This window comes from Echiichthys vipera (assembly GCF_963691815.1).
Source record: "Echiichthys vipera genome assembly, chromosome: 11".
Lineage (NCBI taxonomy): Eukaryota > Metazoa > Chordata > Actinopteri > Perciformes > Trachinidae > Echiichthys > Echiichthys vipera.
The window spans coordinates 10,045,078-10,065,718 of record NC_139836.1 but is presented as its reverse complement, the minus strand read 5'-3'; the positions used below and the strand labels follow the sequence as shown (position 1 = coordinate 10,065,718).

Sequence of the window (20,641 nt, the reverse complement as noted above, 5' to 3'; positions counted from 1 at the left end):
CACTGTTTAGGGGCCGAATATCATACAAGTGAATCTTTTAGATTTGTATTTGTTCAGAGGACAGGTTTGCGTCCAACACGTGCGTAAATGACGCAACACCTGCTCAAACCCCTTCATCCCTCCCTCCTCTGACATAATCCAAAATGGCAGCCACCATGGGGAGACTACTCAGGACCTCTGTAAGTGCAACTTCACTCAAACACAGTCACCTTTGATATCGAGGCTCTTTCTCTGTAGCAGGCGTTAATCTAACTGTAATGAGCTCGTGTCGGTAGCAGGTAATGATGAATCACTCACCTCTGCACTGAGGCGCTGTCACGTCGTCTGTGTCGCACATTTAACTTAACCGTCCGTGGTGAGAAACCTCTGGTCCGCGGCCGCTGTTTCGGCCCAATATGGTTCTGACTCTTAAGTAAGAAAGACTTACTTAATATTCTTTCAAGCTAGAAGCGTAAGTTAAGTTTTCCTCTAAACTGTTAACAAAACAACCAAAATGAGCTTGGCTTGGTAACTTAGGTCACTCAATAATGTTGTGTTATTCATTTTAAAGCATTGTGCTACTGTAAAAACACAAATGTTGCCATATTTCTCAGTGTGTCTGATAGTCAAGTGATGACTAACAACCTCCTGTTTGTAATCTGCTGTCATAGATACTTTGTTGCATGGTTATCATCCCACACAGCTGGAAAGCCCCAGTGTAAGTAATGACAGTAGGGCGGCTGCAACCAACGGTTATGTTCAGCGAGATAAGCAGGAAATCTTTCTATTTGAGAGGCTGAAAACATCATCTTCCTGCCATGTTTGAATGAAAAATTACATAAATTGATTATTAAAAGAGTTGGAGGTATTTGTTTCTGTTGACTAATTGTTGCAGCTCTAAATGATATGAAGTAAATAGTGTCTCGCTGTTCTATTAAAATTCCATAAGCCTGCAGATGTAGCATGGTTAATAAGGCTTCCACAGGACTGTTTTTGTCTTAATGAGATTTTGTCAGCTGTATTTGAGTAACAGTAAAATTCCGGACCTTGAACAATGTCCTGTAAGTGACACACCTAAATCAAATTTAGCCATCATTAATAAAATCAATTGTAACTGCACCATTTCTGCTATTATGTTACACAATCTCTATAAGCAGATTCTGCGCAGGGATGTAGAATCTGTAGGCAATGGGATGTTGTTTGGGCAGCAGAAGCGGTCTGGTTTCCTTTGGTGGTATTGAGCAGTCATGCTCCAAACCATTAGCTAAAGAGACAGTGTGGAGAGCAAACGTGGCTAAATCCTCATTAGACTGATCGCTGACGGGTTCCAAGATTGTAACATGTCAAAAAGCTTATCATTGAATTTTGTAATAATTTTTTAGGTGGAAGTACACATCACAGCAGTGTAAATAATTGGATTTTCCAAAATGGCCACAGGTTTTTGCAGTTTTACAGTCGGTCTTCTGTTCACAACAACAGTCTATAGCCTGAAAACCATACGAAGGGGCTGCAGGCCATGAGCAATATTGACTGGACAAACGTTTCTTATAGACAGAGCTGCTCTGGAGGAGTTGAGTTCAGTTTTGGTAGGTAGAAGACTAGTTAAACTAATACAATGGGCCTTTTTCACAGGCATCTGGACATGCACTGCAGACTTTTACGGCCCTTGATTGTGCATGCTGGCTAACCGTCACGCTTACATGGCTTACTGAACAGAATAGAACAGAGCCATCATTAATATTATTACCTGGGCTTTTCCTACTATGACAGGTCAAAAATATCCACTGTGAAATCTATTCAAAACACAAAGTTGGCTAAATTATTAACTTACTTATTTCTTTTTAATTGAAAGGAAATCACTGTTCATTTAACTGGAGAAAGTGAGAACACTAGCTAACTAACCTGTCAACACTCAACAGAAACTTATCATTTTTGGTATTTTCTTTACAACCACATATTATTTTTGTATTCCACAAAATGAAATTCACATCAGACCTGCAGACCTATTTTAAGTCTGTTTGTCTTTACTCCTGTGCTTGTCTAACAACAGGTAGTGTTGTCACAGCATTAATCTGCTCTTGGCAACAGGTGAAAACCACCTGATGTTGTTGGCCCAAACCTGTGGAATCCCCTTCCACTCCATATTAAGTCCTCTACCACCCTTGCCAGCTTTAAGTCTAATTTAAAGACACACCTTTTCACTCTTGCCTTTAACAACCCTTAACACCCTCCCTTATTCCCCACTGCCTTTTTATTTATTATTTTCTATTTTAATTTATTTTTATATATTTTATTTCACTTAGTCTATTGCTTTAAACCTTCTTCTTACTTTTTTACTTCTTTTATTTTCTTGCTTGATTCTATTTCACCTGTTTTTTTTCTATGCTGATTGCTGATCTTAATACTGTTTTCTTTTTACTTATTTTATGCATTGTTTTGTCAAGACTTGTGTATTCTTGGGCTCCTTTTATCTACTGTCCTGCCCAAACCTGATTTCTTCTAATGTAAAACGCTTTGGGTCAACTCCTGTTGTATTTAAATGTGCTATATAAATTAAAGTGACTTGACTTAACTTGATGTGATATCAGCAGTGCAGCATCACTTTTATTCATATTGTGACTCCTTTTGAAATTTCCCTTTGATATCCCTACTAAGCACTGTGTAAACATGTTTAAAATAAAAATATATGACTTTTCTTGCCTGGAGGAAGTGCTACTGCAGATGTTAAACTGGATCATAATAACACAGGAAGTATCCTGCCCCAAGGAACTCCAAAACTACACGTGGACATGAATTAATATAATACATACATCAACTATATATCAACATAAATGATTCAAAACTTCTGTTTCTAAGAAAAGTTTCTTTAATAAAAAAAAATGTGGATGTCCAGTTGTATTTTTCATTCAACTTTATTTATTAGTGCAATGATAATGCATATCTTTAAAATGAAAAGGTAATTATTATTTCTATCTATACATATTCAATATGTAAAATAGAATTGAAACACCCCAGTCTTATATAATAAATAATAATCAAAACTGTAGCTCTTGAATGAGGTCGTGTTTTGGTTGAGCCTAGATAACCTGCTGGTATCTAACCTCGTCTATTGCCTCATCCACCGCTTCCCTCACAGCTCCTAAAACAACCTCACGTTCATTCATGTTTCCTAATGAGCACATTGAGACCTTTGCTCACTAGACTCTGAAGAGGTAGCAGCAACATTAAAGTAATAATAGAGCAAGGACATCTTTTCCCTTCATGTAAATTCACATTCAACGTTTTACTTTATTTCAGACCTTAGTGTCAAGTTTAAACACAAGTGTTGTAACTGTCTTTTCTAACTATTTGTGGATTCTTCATTTTGAAATTGTGTCTGTTTTTTTCAGGCAAAGGTTGCCGCAGGAGGGTTTAAAGCCTCAGCAGCCTGTCAACGTGGAGCACCGGGGGCTGCGAGAATCCTCACTGCTCCTGCACTTCAGAGAGCCTGTTTCTCCACCAGTATGTGCAAACCCAGAGTCAGACAATACACAGTCGGATGGAAACAAGTTGGCTAGAGCATAAACGGTTAATTGTTTGACTAAAAATGAATCTGAAACAATTTTTTAATAATGTAACCAAGTGATTCATCAGTAGTCACCCTCGTGATGAACCCCCTTCATACCCTCTTTTGTAAAAGAATTTCCCCTCTGGGGTGAATAAAGTTGGGTTGGTTGATTGATTGATTGATTGATCTGGATGGTTATCTCAAACTGTTTTAGTGTATCAGCATAATATGAAATCTGTTTGTTGTTCTTTAGTATGGTGTCTCTGTGCTTCACACTCTAGGTTTTCTCGTTTCACCAACCAAAAGCATGAATGAATGAATTGTGTTGGTCTTTTTTATACCAGGCACGTCCAGATGGAGCCCTGCTGTCACTCAGCCTGCTCCTGCCTTCAAGGGCACAGCTGTCCACAATGGGGAGTTCAAGGAGCTGAGCCTCGCTGACTTCAAGGGCAAATACCTGGTCCTGTTCTTCTACCCACTGGATTTGTGAGTATTTGTGACATGCATAAGGAGAGCGATGTGATGGCTTTCCCTACCTTTGATCGAAATGCACAAGGACAAGAAAATTACTGCTGTCACTTTCATAGCTTGTGTGTCCACCAAAACATTTTCCTAACCTGAAAATGACGAGCACTTTTCTGAAAAGCGGAGGTGCTTTGGTTGTACCTGGTTGCTATGATACCGCAGAAGTACAAATGCCGGCATAAGGTAGAGTACCTACTTTGGCCCTTGCCCAGGATGAAGGGAAGACAGATGTATACGGTCAACAGTATTCATTTGTCCTCTGTTGTTGTTGTTCAGCACTTGGAAATGTAGGATGTGACAGTTGGTCTTTGTGGGATTTTTCCTGCCCCTCCTCCACTGTGATTGGACGGCTGAACATTTTGTAATTCTGTGCAACCAGAAAAAAAACAGCCATAAAATGCACATTGAGTAATCTAAGATTTTTAAGTAGGTCTATTGAGTCACACAGGCCCCAGCCCTCCCATCGCTTAGTGTGTTGTGACTGTGGAATGAAAATAGTTCAAATATATCTCATCATCAGTCCTCTGTTGTGGTTATTTTATGATTTGGTCAGTGAACTTTTTACTCACAGAGCCATTTATTTCTCTCTGTGTTTGTCATATTGCAGCACCTTTGTGTGTCCAACAGAGATCATTTCATTCAGCGACAAGGCCAATGAGTTCCATGACATAAACTGTGAGGTGGTGGGGGTTTCCGTGGACTCTCACTTCACCCACCTGGCATGGATCAACACTCCACGCAAGGTACTCTCCCTCATTTACCAAGACTCTTTCATTCATCCTCTGACGTGGGCCTTGAAGAAGCTCTTAGGAAATGACAGACCAGCGGATACTGCATGTCCTAAATTAGTTATTATTAACAGTATTAGCAGCAGTAATTGAGTCAGTGTTTTTTCATCTGTTAAATGGTGTTATGTCAGACTGGAGGCTTGGGCCACATCCACATCCCCCTACTGTCTGACCTCAACAAGCAGATCTCTAGAGACTACGGTGTGCTGCTGGAGGGTCCAGGCATTGCACTGAGGTACGTTCATTATGCGCTTGATGCGATCTGTTCACAGCTGCCATTACAGGTCATGGGAATCTCACTACGATTTTTTTAAACATTCAAATATCATTTCCAGCACAACTAACAGGTAAATGATTGTCTTGACCATGTGTTCAGTTGTGAAGTATTTGAACAGTGATGCAGAGTTTTTTTAAACTTGCTGGTGCAATACAGTAAAGAAACATCAAAAGACAAACCAGTAGTGATGTGGGCAGGTGTGATGAGAACCCTAATGGACTTGTCGCTTAACTAGTGTAATTGGCAGCATTACCAACATCACTTTCATCTGCCACTACTTTAAATAACATTAAGATATTCTTGGTATTTTTTTAATTTAGCTGCACACCAGCTGCGATGCAAAATCAGGCCAGGCACGTAAAGTGGTGGGGCCAAGGCTCATTCCCGACTTTCTGCCCACCTACATCCACCTCCCCTGCTCGGATCACACCTATTTAAAACTCAGCTTTCATTTTGACTACTAACTAATCACCTGCAAAAGTTGCATGACTGTATCTTGCACAGTTGCAACGCTATCATGGTGACAAAATCTGGCCACAGACATATAAACAGCAAGCAAAATACTCGTTCCTGCTACAGTAGGTGCAGGACACTCATTTTCCCATGATGACACACACATAGACTCACAAGGTGAAAACAATACCAATGTTGTTAAGTGTTTTTTCTCTTATCCCAGAATAAGTCAGTGTAGCCAGACCAAAATCGAAGCACATTGAGAACACAATTCAACCTAGAGTTGCTGCTCTTTATTTATGTATGGATATTGTTAGTTTTTTTGTTACTTAAAGAACTTCATGACTGTTGTTTAGAAAGATGCTTGATTATTAAAGGTGCTGTACTTGAAATATTGGAGGGAAAAAAGTGGTCTGGAGTTGCCTCCACACAGCTCTCACAGGCCGCTTCCTATCTCTTCAAATACCAACGTGTCGTCACAGCCCTCTGCGTCTGATACCGACAAATAAGGCACCATCATGCATGTGGCTATCAAAACAAACGAAGATTCGGATGACAACACACACAGGGAGCATGACTCCATTCTCTGCTCAGAACGCCATTACTCCACTTTATCTGTACACATGTGTTTACCGCTGTATTAATGTTCTGAATGTGGAGTACAGCTCCTTTAACATTATTTTCTCTCACAAAATTGTCCCTCAGGGGGCTGTTTGTCATCGATCCAAACGGTGTGGTGAGACACATGAGTGTGAACGACCTTCCAGTGGGACGTAGTGTAGAAGAGACGCTCCGTTTGGTGAGAGCGTTCCAGTTTGTGGAGACTCACGGTGAGGTGTGTCCGGCCAGCTGGACCCCCGAGTCCCCAACGGTAAGTAACTGAAGTGTTGCTGTTTGTTTCTTTTCTTTTTAGTTTGTCTCATCACTTACTAGTATAGTGTGTGTGTGTGTTCAGGAGGTTTTGTTTGACGCTGTTGTGCTTTAAAATGTTTGTCTTGATAGACCGCCCTAGTGCAAACAGGTTTTTAAAGTTCATTCTGTGTAACCGTCTACTTTTCAGATCAAACCAACCCCAGAAGGATCCAAAGAGTACTTTGAAAAAGTCAACTGAAGAGGACAAAGTTCACACACTTACACCTAAAAATAAATGTACTCTTAGTTTACAGTTTTATGTTGTATTTACTCATACACAACTGAATACACCAATAAATATATTGTTTATAAAAGTAAGCTCTTTGTTTTAATGTGCCAGATACTGTTGTAGTGATCTATATTTTTTTTCTTTTTATTCATGGCCGTTATTCTCCTTAATTCACCTTCCCCTTGACTCTGCATAAAACAGACTGCACTTTTGTGTGACTGTAATACACTTTGACAGTATATAATCTAATAATTCAGTTCAAAATATTTACCCTCAGTCAAAACCACACTTATTAACCCCTGTACATAAACATGTTTATTTTCTCTTTTTACAGCAAGTTAATATGCAGGTTCAAAATGTCTAATCAGACATTGGTACACAACATGAGGTGCCAAAATCAACTTCAGTGGGGGAGAACTGGAAATTAGAAAAAAAAAAAGGCATTGCCACTTCTCATACAAGTAGGGTACATACTGTATTTACACAAAATGGGGAAAAAAGCGTTTGAAACACTCCGCAGCACTGTGTGTGGTTATGAAAACATCTAGTTTTTAAGTGTACATAAACTTCACTTTGTACAGTATGTTTGCGGAAACAAAGCAATCGCCTCATTCCTCCTGACATTCACAAATGATGTTTTAAGGTTAGGCAACAAAAAGGACATGAGGGAAATGGCTTACCAGAAGATGTAGAGCCTTTTTAAAGCTTTAAATAATATACGAAATCAAAACAAGAGTGTCCATAAGCAGGCCTACTGGTCATCAAAGTGTATCGTTACATTTCGAGACTCGGGGAGAAAAACAAAATCAAACTACTGACAGCGCTGACTGAAGTGGAATTTGAGCAGATGGTTTGGTGTAAACTTCATGCAATATCAGGCAAGATGTAACAGCGCCACCAGCCCCATCCCAAGCACCAAACAAAAAAACCCAAAAACAATCAATTGTTTGTTTTTAACTGAATGATTTCTTTTAAAAAAAACACCCTGTAGTAAATCTGTACAACGAAAATACATTTGGGATCTACATCTAAAGGTACATTATTAAGGTTATATACACTCCCACCCATCCATATATTATCTTTACAAGTAGACTTCATTCAAACCCAAACATTAAGAAAACCCCGACTAAACGGGGAAATGGGATCACATCAAACATCCATTTAAAAATCGGTCTTACTGTACCTCAACCGTTGATCAGTCCCTCTGTTCTCGTCTGTACAGTAAACTACAGCAGGACTAAAATCTCCCTCAACAACTGGATGGATTGCTACTGTAACGGAATTAAAGAATCGCTGAAATGGGGGAATGATTCTCGAGTGACCTCAGCTTTTTAATATCTTTTTGCCGTGGAAGAAAATTGGAACAAACGACTAAACTGTGTTTTAACGATATTTCGAGTGACTTCAAGAATACAAAATAGAAATCAAGTCAGAACACGGGCATAAACCCAACTCTCCAATATTCTGACCCACAAGAACAAAGGCTTTCAATACACTTAGGCCTCTTCACTGAAGAGAGCTACACTATTCCATCAATAAACATTTATGTTCTCTGGTCTCAGGTGGGACTGGGTTTGAAAAGAGAAGCCGTATCAGCCTTGAACATTTGCCCCAACATTTGTTAGACGGCAACTGATAAAAACAGAACCTTGCGTTTGAGATCTCTTCCGCAGATTTGCTCTTGTTCGGAGTTGCGGCGTTGAAATTCATTCAGAAAATGGAAAAACTACATTGTACAAAGTGAGATTCTCACAATCTCTTTTGCAAGAAAGAAAAGTAATAAAGAATGACTTGTGCCCGCCGTCTTTCAGAATACACGTAGGCAAATCCATTAATATCCCTGTGTTGCTGCTTTGCTTCTTAGTCAATTTTCACATTTGTGTAGATCTTCCTCACAAAGGCACTTGTTCCCATGTATCCAACGGCACCTGGAAAACAAAAAAGTGTTGTGTGAGTTTCTTTGAGGTGACCAGGCGACCGCAAGTTCTCGCTCTTCTCTCACATTGCAGGTAAATCCATCAATCACAGGATAAAATGATTACTGAAAGTATAACGGTCTGAGCAAGAAAAAGCACATCCTATGTCTACAGAATGAGCAGTGAGACATCCAACAAACCCAGAAGGCACGATGTAGGAGCTAGAGCAGATAGAGAAAGTGCCGCAAGAGGTGCAATGTGGCAGCCTTCGCTTATTACTCAGCGAGCTGAAGAATGAGTTCGACTTGCAGCTGCTGAGGAAACGTCTATTTCACTTGTGGAAATAATGTGCAGGCTGCCCTAAAAGACATTAGGTTTGATGAAAGAACTGCTGGTCCATACAGATTTGTTTCCAAGTTGCACATGTAATTGAACTTTTATTGCATTTATTCTTATTCAGACTTTGTCTCAGCCTTTTGCAGGAGCAGTGTCACTGGTTGCTAGTAACACATTACAGTAATAATATTACTGTCACCAGTAACAAGAAGTGTAACAAATGACTAAAACGTTATAATATTACAGTTACAGCAATTATTTGACAATCCCAACAATCCAATCACATCTCCGGAGTCATTCAGGTAATTCCAGGTGTGCTTTTCTAGCCTCTAATTTTTATGACTTCATAGGCTGCAGAAAAAGAAACTGCTAGTCTGAAGCCATAGCTGCTCTCACTGACAATTATTACGCTGACAATCACACAGACGAACATGTGCAAAGTCTGGATTTTGAGGAAAAGGGAAGCGATTACTTATTTTGAAAAGAGTGATGGGTAATAAATTCAATTTGGGTAACAAGCCCAACACTGTGCTGGAGTCATACAGTCTTCTCTCCACGGGGAGAAACACTTCAAAAGTATTACACATATCTTAATCTGAATTCATTTATATGAATTTTCTATTTTTAAGATTTTTATTGGCAGTTTTCCAAGCCTTTATTATACAGGACAGACAGGAAATGGGCTGAGAGAGAGGGGGAGACATGCAGCAAAGGGCCGCAGGTCGGAGGTCGAACCCGCGACCGATGCCTCGAGGTCCTTTAGCCTCTTTACATGGGGCGACTGCTCTAACCACTGAGCCACCGGCCGCCCCCCAATTTATCTGACTTTAAATGTCAAGGAAATAACAATTAAAATAAATAAATACAACTAATATTCTGTTTAGCATTTTATCAACATCCCCGTGTTTTGCCAATTTACTGAGGAGGTGTGAAAACTTTCTTTGTAGATTTTATTGGAATATTTTGACCCTGAGCAGCTGTGTACTGTGTCATTCAAAACATTTCACAGCTGCTTTGGGTCTGGGGGAACATCTTGCATTGCGCCCGACAGTGTAACACCATCTGCTGTGTAATATTCTCACATCCATCTCCGTGACTGTCCTTCTGACCACCTCCCATCTAAATCCTGGACTGCTTTGGTTTAGATCAGGTTGTTTTTAAAGCAACTTCAGGTCAAACCATTTCCCCTTTATCTCTCTCACAGTAAGATCCTCCTCAAATGACAGGAGGTTGTTATAGGTCCCTTGTGACTTATCTTACGTGACATTTTTGTGAATTGAACTTGAACCCAACTAAACCCATAAACTGCACCTCCTCAAGTTTAAACAATCACTTCACAACGAGTTTGTGCAGTTGAGGTTTTTCCAAGTCTGACCTGGAACACTTGAAGAAACCCACACAGAAAAAGCAAGAGGTTTAAGATAAGAACACTCAAACGTCTTTGCATTAGGCCCAATCTTTTGGAAACAGCAACAAAATATTCAAGAGCTCTGCCTCTTTGCTAATTGGTCGAACTGTTTGCAAAATATTTTTCACATGAATTTAGTCTCTAACAAACCCCACTGACCGATGAGGTTGTGGCAGTATACTCCAAGTCTCTTCCACAGACTTTGTTATTACACCTTTTTTGACTAAATCTGGAGTTCATAAAAGCTGAATTCTGTCAATATAATAATAATATTTTAGTTCAGGACAGTTCTACATTATTTAGACAACTAGATGTTGGACTCACCACACATGATTCCTAGGGCGGTGCTGAACACAGCCATGTAGCCGAAGTAGAAGGATGTCTGGAACAGCCCATACATCCTGAAATACAAGAAGCATAAAACATGTAAGAAATGCATCTCATGGTTTGTTTTTATTCCTGGATTTTTAATATGTTTTGTTGCAAACAGTGGAACTCATGTGGGCATGTGGTTGATAAAGTCTAAAACTTACTTAGTTTTGAAGAAGTAGTAGTAAAAGGAGTACATGTAGACATAAACAGCAGTGGATGCAGCGGAGAGGAAGCTTGTCCATTGCCTAGACAAGAGAAGATGAAAGTAAGTAAACAAACACGTATAGTCCATTTGAATTTTTATAATCCTTTGTTTACAGCAAACAAAAGATTATTTTCCCTCAAACTTGATGACATCGCTTTCACGTGCGTGAGTCAGTGTCAAGACTGGGACGAAACATGACCACACTCACCATCTGTAGTCCTCAGCGTTGAGCAGGAAGTACGTGCACACGATGGTGACGCACACGGTCACGATGCACAGGATAACCAGGACCAGCATCATGAAGCCATACACATAGTAGATTTTGTAGGCCCAAAAGGATGTGAAGATGAAGTACCTGAAGAACGGGGACAGAAAACATATCTACTGCTGCAAAGATGATCTCACAACATTAGCCTTGTTTCCACCAAGCAGTCCCCTTAAGGTCATGTTGTCACATTAGAACGGTTATTTTTGTGTTTCCATTGTCAAAGGTAGTGGATGGCATGAATAGAACCGCTCCATTCTGTCCTGGTTTTCTTTACCCCTCTGTTGAGGTACCTAGCACACTGATCTGATACTAAGAGGTGGAGCTAGAAACACTGCAGCCTATTGATTGGTGTACAGTTTCCTCTGCATCGTCAGTGAAGAGGAAATACAGTGAGAGCTGGATGAGGTATGAAGAGGCTTTCAGCTCGTTTCTCAGTGCACGGCTGTCGACGGCCTCCATCATTTCACCGAGCAAAACAGGGAGAAATGTAAAAACTAAAAACAATCTGCTACTTGATGTGGAAACTACCATCTGTTAACAACCCCGCCTACATTTAAGAGTACTGTCTGCAGTGGAAATGCAGAACAGTGCAACTGTGCAAGATAAAAGGTATTATACTGTAGTATTTGGTGGAAACACGGCTGTACAAACTCCTCAGTATTACAGCACCAACTTACATTTCAATGAAAATGGACCCGAATGGAAGGATTCCTCCGAGGCAGACGATGACAGCTGGCTCCATGAACCTGACACAAAAGGTTCAACATTGTATTATTGTGTTATGAGAAGGAAAAAGGAAAAGGTAGACACAGATTGGAAAAGTCTGACAATGGCCTAAAGTCACATCCATTATTTCCTGTTGGCAGCTGACCCCAGTGCTTGGCAGAAGGTTGTAAATGTTAATACACTCAGTTTACTGCTCTGCTATTTTGCACTACCCAAAGAGTTTGTGTAGACAGCAAAGCCATTTTCTCCGTCAGATGTGATGTCCAGCAGTTGAACACAGGCCCTTAAACTTTTCATGCATTAAGTCCAACTTCCTGACTCCCTACTGATCAGTCATTACACTTTACGCCATGTTTAAATGCATGCCGGGTGCTGCACAGCAGTAATCAGATAATTACCTATCAATGAACTTGAACTATTGTGACACATCTAATATTCCAATTAAAAAAAGAGTGGTGTGTAGGATTTAGTGGCACGTAGCAGTGAGAATGCAACCAACTCAATGCCCCTCCCCTTAACGCTCATTTTCCAAGCAGGTAGTCCTTTTGGGCTACTGTAGAAACATGGCGGTGCAACATGACGGAGTCTGTGGGAGAGAACCTGCTCCCTCTATAGATATGAAGCGTCGAGCTGACAAAAACACGATTCATAGATTCAGGTGAATATACACTAATGAAAACATCATTTTAACTATATCCCATCTGTGCCATAAGATCCCCTAAATCCTACACACTGCTCCTTTAATTGATCTTGTGTAAAAGTCCCCCATATTTGCTGTTTATTTACCGTTTTTCTGTTTCATATCATCTTAAAGTGAAAATCTTTGGGTTTTGGGTGAAACAAAAAACATTTTAAGATATTATATCTGAGTCTAGTCACTTTTGACAGGTTTATGCCATTTTTGACATTATATTACTGAACATTTTGTCAACTATTAGCATAGAAAGGATGAACACTTGAATACTCAAACAATAATTGTTTGTCTCAGTACAATTATACAGTATGAAGAATATACTGTATATGTTTTCACTGACATTTTTGTAGTTTGAATTTACCATGAAGATGTCTACTGTCCCGCTCCAGTGTCACCAAGGTAAATTCCTAAACACTAACCATACTCAGAAAATAAACTGACCCTGCCTGTCGGGCCGTACTTACCATTTCTTCTCAGGGATGGGTCGTGGCACAGCATTCACTCGGCAGGGGAAGTTTGGCTGGCCGGACAGATTCCTACCCAGAATTGTTCCCACGAGGTTAAGTGGCAGAATGACAAAGAAGCAGATACAGCAGACAGCAACCTGCAGGGGAGAAAAGGATTTTATATCCCCCAACATTTACATCGATTGTCCTTTGATTGTGTCCCAGGAATGTTTCTTTCAGCTCAATGACATTTAATAAACTGTGGAATTAGTTTTAGGAGGTGCTGGATCTCTAATCCTCATAGTCTGATGTAGAGACAAATACACACACACTGGTGCAGCTGCTCATTAAATTAGAGGGATAACCATCATCCATGCTTGTGGTTATTACCGGATGACCTTCAGATTTGGCCAGAAAAATCTAAAACCACATTTTTCCACGTCTGTTGAAACAAGTTTGGCGGATGCAGTTGGAACATGGCTTTTTCATGGTTTGAATTCAAGATGGTTACTTGACACTTGTGATGGATCTTGTGTTGTGCTGGTAATAACTATTGAGTGTTGTGTCACTACAACAAACAGCTGTTTGCAATTAAGTAACTGAGGAGTTCCTCTGGAAAGCTTTTCTTGCTGTTCAGTTTGGATATGTCGACACTCAATGCAAAAGTAAACAGAATTGAGAAACTGCACTGAGTATAGGGAGCCAGTGTCGTGTGGAATGTGTTTTATAGGATGTGATCTGTTTTTAAATGTTGTTCAAATGAGTCAAAGGATCATTTTCCAGCCTGGGCCATAGAATCATGTTTTCAACAACACCCATAGCATGAGATGCAGTTTAAATATTTTCTCCTCTATTGTCATAAGTTCAGCTCAATGACTGATAAACTATGGATCATATCACTTCCACCACAGTGCAGCACAGCCACACAGATAAACTGAAGCTGTTGACTCAGAGGACGTTCTTCAGATCTCTGTGGTTTTTGAAAGGGAGGTGTTGCTGAGTCAAACCCACCATGGTGCCAAATGGGATGGCTCTGGAGGCGTGGTAGTAGATAGCGATGAAGTTGATGAAGAAGGCTGTCCCACACACCATGGCTGGGATCAAAAAGGCTCCAATGAACATTTGCTTGATCCATCTTCTGCCTGTATTATTCAGACAAATCAAACAGCATCATGTGAGATATTTACAATGACTTTTAAAAAATGGGAAAAAAGCCAGTAGTCCATATACAGGAAAGAGAGACTGTGATGAGTGGACTTTTTTTTGTTATTAATCACCTCCTTGTTTTGCATACAAGCTTCCCCCGAAGTAGCCATTGACAGGGGAGGTGGCAGCGTATACGAAAATGGCTGTGCTCAGCATGGATCCTCTCCTGCAGAGAAAAAAATGATATGAGCGGAGTCCTGTGAAGTACTCTACCGCCTCAGTGTTGGGTTTTTATTCCCCTTGAAATTGGGGATTTATGATTTCATATGTGGCTGTGGCTCAGGAGGTAAAGCGGTCGTTCAGGCAGATCCTGCAGTCTACACGTCAAACATATCCTGGGGCAAGATACTGAACCCCTAGTTGCAAATGGTGTGTGAATGTAGGTGTGACGGGGTGAGCAAGACACATTCGCTCCTGATGAGCAGGTGTTACCTCGCTACCAGTTTATGAATATGGTGTGAATGGGTGAATGATAACTTGACTAGAAAAGTGCTAAATACATGCAGTTCATTTACCATAGTATTGATATATATATATATAGAGAGCTTCAATTTCACTGGACATTACCCAAAGAAAATCGCATGCAAATGACTTTTCATACGTCCACATAAGCAACACATTTATTTTTTCCCTTCAGCATTGCATTACCTTTTTTTTCTTTCCTCTCAGGACTACTCCATTCTATGTTTTCCTCATTTGAACACAAATAATAATTCTTGTGATTTGTAATTTCAACATTCCATCCAGGAAATAAAATATATAAAAATGTAAAAAATCCAAATCCTCTTGAATCTTATTATTGAGCCTATCTAAATTTTGATTTATACATTTTAAATGACAAATAAATCTGAGCTCAAAATTAAATGTTTTAATTGCAGGTTGCAGATTTTTTATCTAATTTCTTTGAATAGGGGCCTTAGAGAATATATTCATTGACTGCAGACAAAATATTTGATAAGATTTTCATTAGACACTGAGCTCATCAAATGTACCTACCTGGATCCAAAAAGGTCAGTATCTGACCCCGACCCCAAAATGGAACGAGGGAGTTGCCAGTTACTCACTCTGTGTACAGATCCTCGACCATAGCGACGATGATGACGATGAGGGAGACGGAGAAGATCTGGCAGCCGGAGCCGATGAGGGAAGAGAAGATCAGTGGATGGCTCGACGGTCGAAACACATCGCCATGTACCTGCTTCCACCCGTATTCATCTCCCAGGTCTCTGTCCTGATGGCACACAATGACAAAATACAACATGAAAAGAAATCTCAAAAACATCATTGCACATCATAAAGCCACTGTACACCACTTGCACAAGTGCAAATAAAATAATAAAAAAAGACTTGAAAGACCATTCAATAAAAAGTCCATTCAATAAAAGTCTATAAAAGCGTACCATGTCATCCATTTCCTCCTCTTTGCTATATCTGGCGTAATCCTTTCTTAGTGTTCTCATCAGAATCATGGACACCAGACCCACCAAGAAAATGACCATCATGAAGGAGTTGAAGATAGAGAACCAGTGAATCTAAAACAAAAGAAATCATGATGAAAATCAACGACTATTTTAAGAAGCAACCATGTTGTAAAGCTTATTCAATTAAAATAGAGGATATCACATATGAAACGTGACAACAAAAAGAACTGTTAAGTGGTGTAAATGTAATTTCAGTAGAAACTTGCTCAATGCATAACTCATGCTTTTTTAAAGTGTTTAAATCGCTAAACACTAAATATTCAGCGTTTTAAAGCAAGAAACAATTTGTGAGCCTGAAAAGTTGTCCAGGAGAAAATGTGTACAATGTATTGAATTTAGTATTATATGAATTTAAACCCTCTATGACTGAAATCAGGTATAGTGCCTAAGAAGCTTAAGTCCTGGATACTGGTTTGTAAAAGCCCTGCTCTCAGTGGGCTCAGCTTCACTTTACAAGTCAGGGCAGGAACACTTTTTTTTTTTTATCCACTGGTTATAGTAGCTGGGGGATTCCAAAATCAGCCAAACTACCTTTTACAGAGAGCCCAGATAAAGTTCTACCGCAATGCCAGGTGGAGTCAAAGAGTCAGCCACATGTTACCAGACTGGTTAATGACACCACACTTACCACGGTAACCTGTACTTCCAAGTGTGCCGTTACAACAAGCCGCTGGCGTTCTTGGCTTGCACGATGAGCACAAATCTTTTAAAAACAGAAGTATAACATTCAACTCACCCTGTGCTGAAAGAAGGATGGATCGAGGTACTTGTCGAATCGGTCTTCAAACTTCACATCGGACTTCTTCCACTTCACCTGTGACAGGAAAAGTTTACATTCATACCGGCTATTAATTATCATGTTTACATGACCTGAGCCCCATTAAATTACAAGACACATACTACAGACATGAAATGAGCATATAAAAAGGACCACTGAGGGGATCATTCAGTACTTACAGAGTACGACATTGCGATTCTTGTGTTTGGCACTAGTCTGACTTTGCCCTCACTGGTCAGATTGACATCAACAATTCTGTTGCCATTGAAGCCGATCTCCAGTTTCTTGTAAGTCCACAGGTAATGGTCTTCTCCGTTTTCATCTGCCTCACCAACAATACCTTTGAAAAATTGACATGCATTGAATTATAGATCTGGTCGTCACAGAAGTGGTCAAATGGACAGGTGTAAAGACGGAGGCTTCGGTCTTATACATTTTATAATCAGGATGTGAAGTTGCCCAATAAACCTGACATATTCAGTTTTTAGGCATCAGCTGTTCATCAAAGTTTGTCCCTGCAGGCCACCGTAAACAATCTCTGATTCAGAGCAAATCATTTTGATGCAAAACAACCACTCTGAATCAACTCCCAACTGGCTGCCCCTTGTTCTTTAGGTCTTTAAAAAAAACTGCACACCTCCTCTGCATGGGGACAAGACAAACTTAATATTAATCTAGAAATGGTATTCCATTGTGGCTACACATTTCATAGCTGACGTGAGGCCACTAGAAAAATGAAGTTTCACTCGTGAAATCTTTATATACACACTGTATACACCTTCTTAATATATATATATATATATATATATATATATATATATATATATATATATCTTCTGATTGTTGCATTGGTAGCAGGTGGGGTAATAACTTAAACCAAACATCAATGTCTTAGAAAGATAAGCACACCAGTTCAGTTACCACGCGGGCAAACCGGACATGAGGTTAAAGTCTGTATTTATCTATTATGATTATGGCATAAGTATGTAACATACAACATAAAAAAACTGTAAGTAAACACTGAGCCCCACCCACTACCAACATCAGCTAATAGTTACGTTTGAGCAACTGTAGGAGTGGCACCACTGTACAAACTATTAACATGCAAGTGATCACAGAGAGTTACAGCATTAAGAAGAGTCTGTAATGACAGTAGTCAATTAATATGCCTCTTAACACAGAAGTACCAAGCACTTCAGTCAAGGTGAGCATCCAACAGTCTTTTCCACATGTGACTGCACAAATAGTGTAAGTTGTAGGGGTGTGTAGTCACAAATGTGCATCACAACTATGTTTTAAAGTAATTCTAGCATTTCAGTTTATAAAAATGTAATATCTATTTCTTCTCTGATCCGTTTAAAGTGGTTTCTCAGCAGCACACAACAGCAATCTACAATATAACAACCAGACAAGATGACAGTAACTGAAGACAGCAGCTAATCAACCAAAGCACCGCACTGTTCAACAGAATCTGAACAAAAAACATGCTGAGCAGTTAAGACGCATCACACATGTTGAGTTGAGTGCCTTTCAGTAAGCCCCTTCACACATGATATAAGTGTATTGTTACACCTAGAACCCTAAAAAGCTGGTCAATGAATGGACAGTTATTCCCATAAAAACTGGTTTAACACACTGATAGGAAGCCAGCTTGACTGCAAACCTAAAAAGAGGCTTGTGAGCTAACAAGGAAATAAATAACGGAGTGGGAATGGAAGACACAGATAAGAGTCAGAAAATACTACAGTAATACTCAAAAATCACAGGCCGACCCAGACACCTATCCAGTTTCCGGCAACTTCTTAGAGACCTGTAAAACTTAGGAGACAGTTTGAAGAAAAAAAAAAGAAGATAAATGTGTTGCTTACCCCAGATGGGCAGGTCGTCTATGTACATTTGGTACCAGTAGTGATTCTTTATGGCATAGACAAATGCATCGCGTTTGGCTTTGTCCAGGTCAATTTCACAGTATGTTGTCTGCATGACTTCATCTACAGAGATCATAAATACCATGTTAATATTATTTTTTTTAGAGAATGACATGTGGAAAAGAACAGACCAATAGATGCAAAGGCAAGTGACACATTATTACTTCAGTGTTCTCACCAGTTTATATGTACTCAAGAGGTGAAAGTAGTAACAGTAGAATACCTTTGAACTTGATGTCGAGGCCGCTGAACTCCAGCTCCACTCCCTGCAGAGCCTCTCCAAGTGTTTCATGGTAATGACTGATGGTCTTCTTGGAGCCCGCGCAGAAGGGCAAAGAGAAATACTTGTATGTCTCCTGTCGGTTGTGGTAAGGCCCCACTGTGTTCATCCATAAAACTACCTCCTCCTTATCTGTGTACTGCAAAGGGTGGACAGGGACTCTTATTGTGACATCTAGGAATATTTTTCCTGTTTTTCCAGTCCTGCTGGTCTGATATTCTGGTTATTTGACATTTTACAAGCAACTCCCTGTAGAAATACATTTCAACACATGTTCATCCTCATATCATATTAGTAACAAAACAAAACAGACATCTGTAACGTGATAATCACATTTCCACTGAAACTATCTGTTGCATTCAAATGCATGCAAACATAAGAAAATGTAAGTACCGCTGGAAGTGAGTGGGACACTATAAAAAGTGGCGTAAATCATGTTTGCTCACAGTCCAGGAAGTTCACTTTAATGCTATATCCGTTACCACTTTAACAGCTTGTATGAAGAAAACGGTGTAGTACACCTTAGTCAGGGTGGTATAAAGGCGAAGAGGGGCCCCGGTGTGTGTAACCGGTGTTTCTGCATAACGTAACGTTGACTTATATGACAACCACCGCAGTCATCACTTCGGGGAAATCCTGTTTGTCTGGATTCCCTTGGGGCTAAAAAGCTCATCAATTTGCCAATAGTTGTGATTTTGTTGAACCACTGAACAGTAAACTAACGTTAAAGCTACACTAACTTGATCGCAGTTTAAGGAAAGCTCGTGAAGACCAGTGTGCAAGACGTGCTAACAAGCTAGCATGTTAGCTATAAGCACTTAGGCCGATAAGTGCTGACAAGTTAGCTAGAGAACTGAATGCCTATATGTTCATAGTATCGACAAATAACAAACAGGCCAGGCCATGCACTGTATCGTGCCTGTTGTTCTGTTTGCTGTGTGCAGCTAGCCGTCGCAGCTACAGTTAGCAGGTGACACAGAGCACACAAACGTCCATTATTTTCAAGGCTCCCCCTTTTTCAATCGGCCTCTCAAACCGCCGTCTTACCGTGTGTTCGTGTTCATCCGCGTCCACAGGTAATAAAGAGCCCACTATAGCGAGAAAGGCCGCCGCTGCCACCTTCCACCTGGAAGAGCCCATTATTGTCGGAGAAGTATGCAGAAAGATTGGGGATGTTAGCTTTGTAGGGCTATCCCACCTTCTTCCTGGTTGTATGACAGAGGCAGTTTTAGGGATGCTCGCGTACGCATATGGCGTAAGCGCTTCACGAGCGCACATCGCACTCACATCGGATTGGCCGAGTCGAGTCACGTGCCTCACAGTATCCAGTGAGAGGGGGGAAGCGATGGATCAAGCGGTGAATAAAGAAACTCTGGCGGCGCATCGCCCGCAACCTTCAGCCACGTCATCCGACTGCCAGAACCGGAGCTTCAGCTCACCTTTGACAGAGGTGGTGCACGAAACATGATCCACGCGCACAACAAACAGGTCTATTCACTGTCTGAAGAGGCCTTCTAAATGGCCTGGAGTTGTCTAAACAATATCTCACTTTCCATGCATTGACATGTGCACTTTAGAGCATTTACTACAACCTCAGCCATTCATTTGATCCACTGGGATTGAATTTTCATGCCTCTCTGGGGATAGTGTAACTAATCTAATACCACAGGTTAAGACCTTCCGATTATTAAATGGACTATCGAGAGCATAATATAAATATCTACCATGGAAACCTTTGAAACCACTTTGTCACTCATTAATAAAGTTGGCTGTACTTCTCTTATCAGAACCACTCAGCACCCAAGTATAATACAAGTATCTACAGTGTATATTTTAACAATGCTCCATCTACAGCAGTAGTTCAAAGGTACTCCCATGTAGGTTCTG

General features: G+C 40.2%; 2 protein-coding genes across 2 annotated transcripts; one reads left to right on the top strand and one right to left on the bottom strand.

The window, feature by feature from the left end:
• The first annotated feature begins 104 nt into the window (after window positions 1-104).
• prdx3 (peroxiredoxin 3) lies at window positions 105-6,799 on the top strand. Its single transcript, XM_083923331.1, has 7 exons — window positions 105-179; window positions 3,369-3,480; window positions 3,871-4,012; window positions 4,659-4,794; window positions 4,971-5,074; window positions 6,275-6,440; window positions 6,630-6,799. The coding sequence occupies exons 1-7, from the start codon at window positions 144-146 to the stop codon at window positions 6,678-6,680; spliced, it is 747 nt and encodes a 248-aa protein (XP_083779457.1). The 5' UTR covers window positions 105-143; the 3' UTR covers window positions 6,681-6,799.
• Window positions 6,800-7,007: 208 nt separating this feature from the next.
• tm9sf3 (transmembrane 9 superfamily member 3) lies at window positions 7,008-19,963 on the bottom strand. The gene is made up of 15 exons (XM_083923241.1): window positions 19,802-19,963; window positions 18,698-18,893; window positions 18,415-18,537; window positions 16,726-16,886; window positions 16,505-16,582; window positions 15,688-15,819; window positions 15,352-15,518; window positions 14,359-14,453; window positions 14,093-14,223; window positions 13,100-13,239; window positions 11,893-11,961; window positions 11,156-11,302; window positions 10,904-10,987; window positions 10,695-10,771; window positions 7,008-8,638 (listed from the first exon to the last, which is right to left on the bottom strand). Exons 1-15 carry the CDS (start codon window positions 19,892-19,894, stop codon window positions 8,571-8,573), a joined length of 1,761 nt encoding a protein of 586 aa, XP_083779367.1. The 5' UTR covers window positions 19,895-19,963; the 3' UTR covers window positions 7,008-8,570.
• Window positions 19,964-20,641: the final 678 nt, after the last annotated feature.

Bases quoted from the DNA above. Each gene is read 5' to 3' on its own strand.
- prdx3 (XM_083923331.1), top strand. From the start codon at position 144: ATGGCAGCCACCATGGGGAGACTACTCAGGACCTCT. The intron at 180-3,368 runs GTAAGTGCAACT...TGTTTTTTTCAG, and splicing joins GGAGACTACTCAGGACCTCT to GCAAAGGTTGCCGCAGGAGG. The intron at 5,075-6,274 runs GTACGTTCATTA...ATTGTCCCTCAG, and splicing joins GGTCCAGGCATTGCACTGAG to GGGGCTGTTTGTCATCGATC.
- tm9sf3 (XM_083923241.1), bottom strand. From the start codon at position 19,894: ATGGGCTCTTCCAGGTGGAAGGTGGCAGCGGCGGCCTTTCTCGCTATA. The intron at 16,583-16,725 runs GTAAGTACTGAA...TTCCTGTCACAG, and splicing joins GAATCGCAATGTCGTACTCT to GTGAAGTGGAAGAAGTCCGA. The intron at 8,639-10,694 runs GTGAGTCCAACA...TTTGTTTTCCAG, and splicing joins CGCCCTAGGAATCATGTGTG to GTGCCGTTGGATACATGGGA.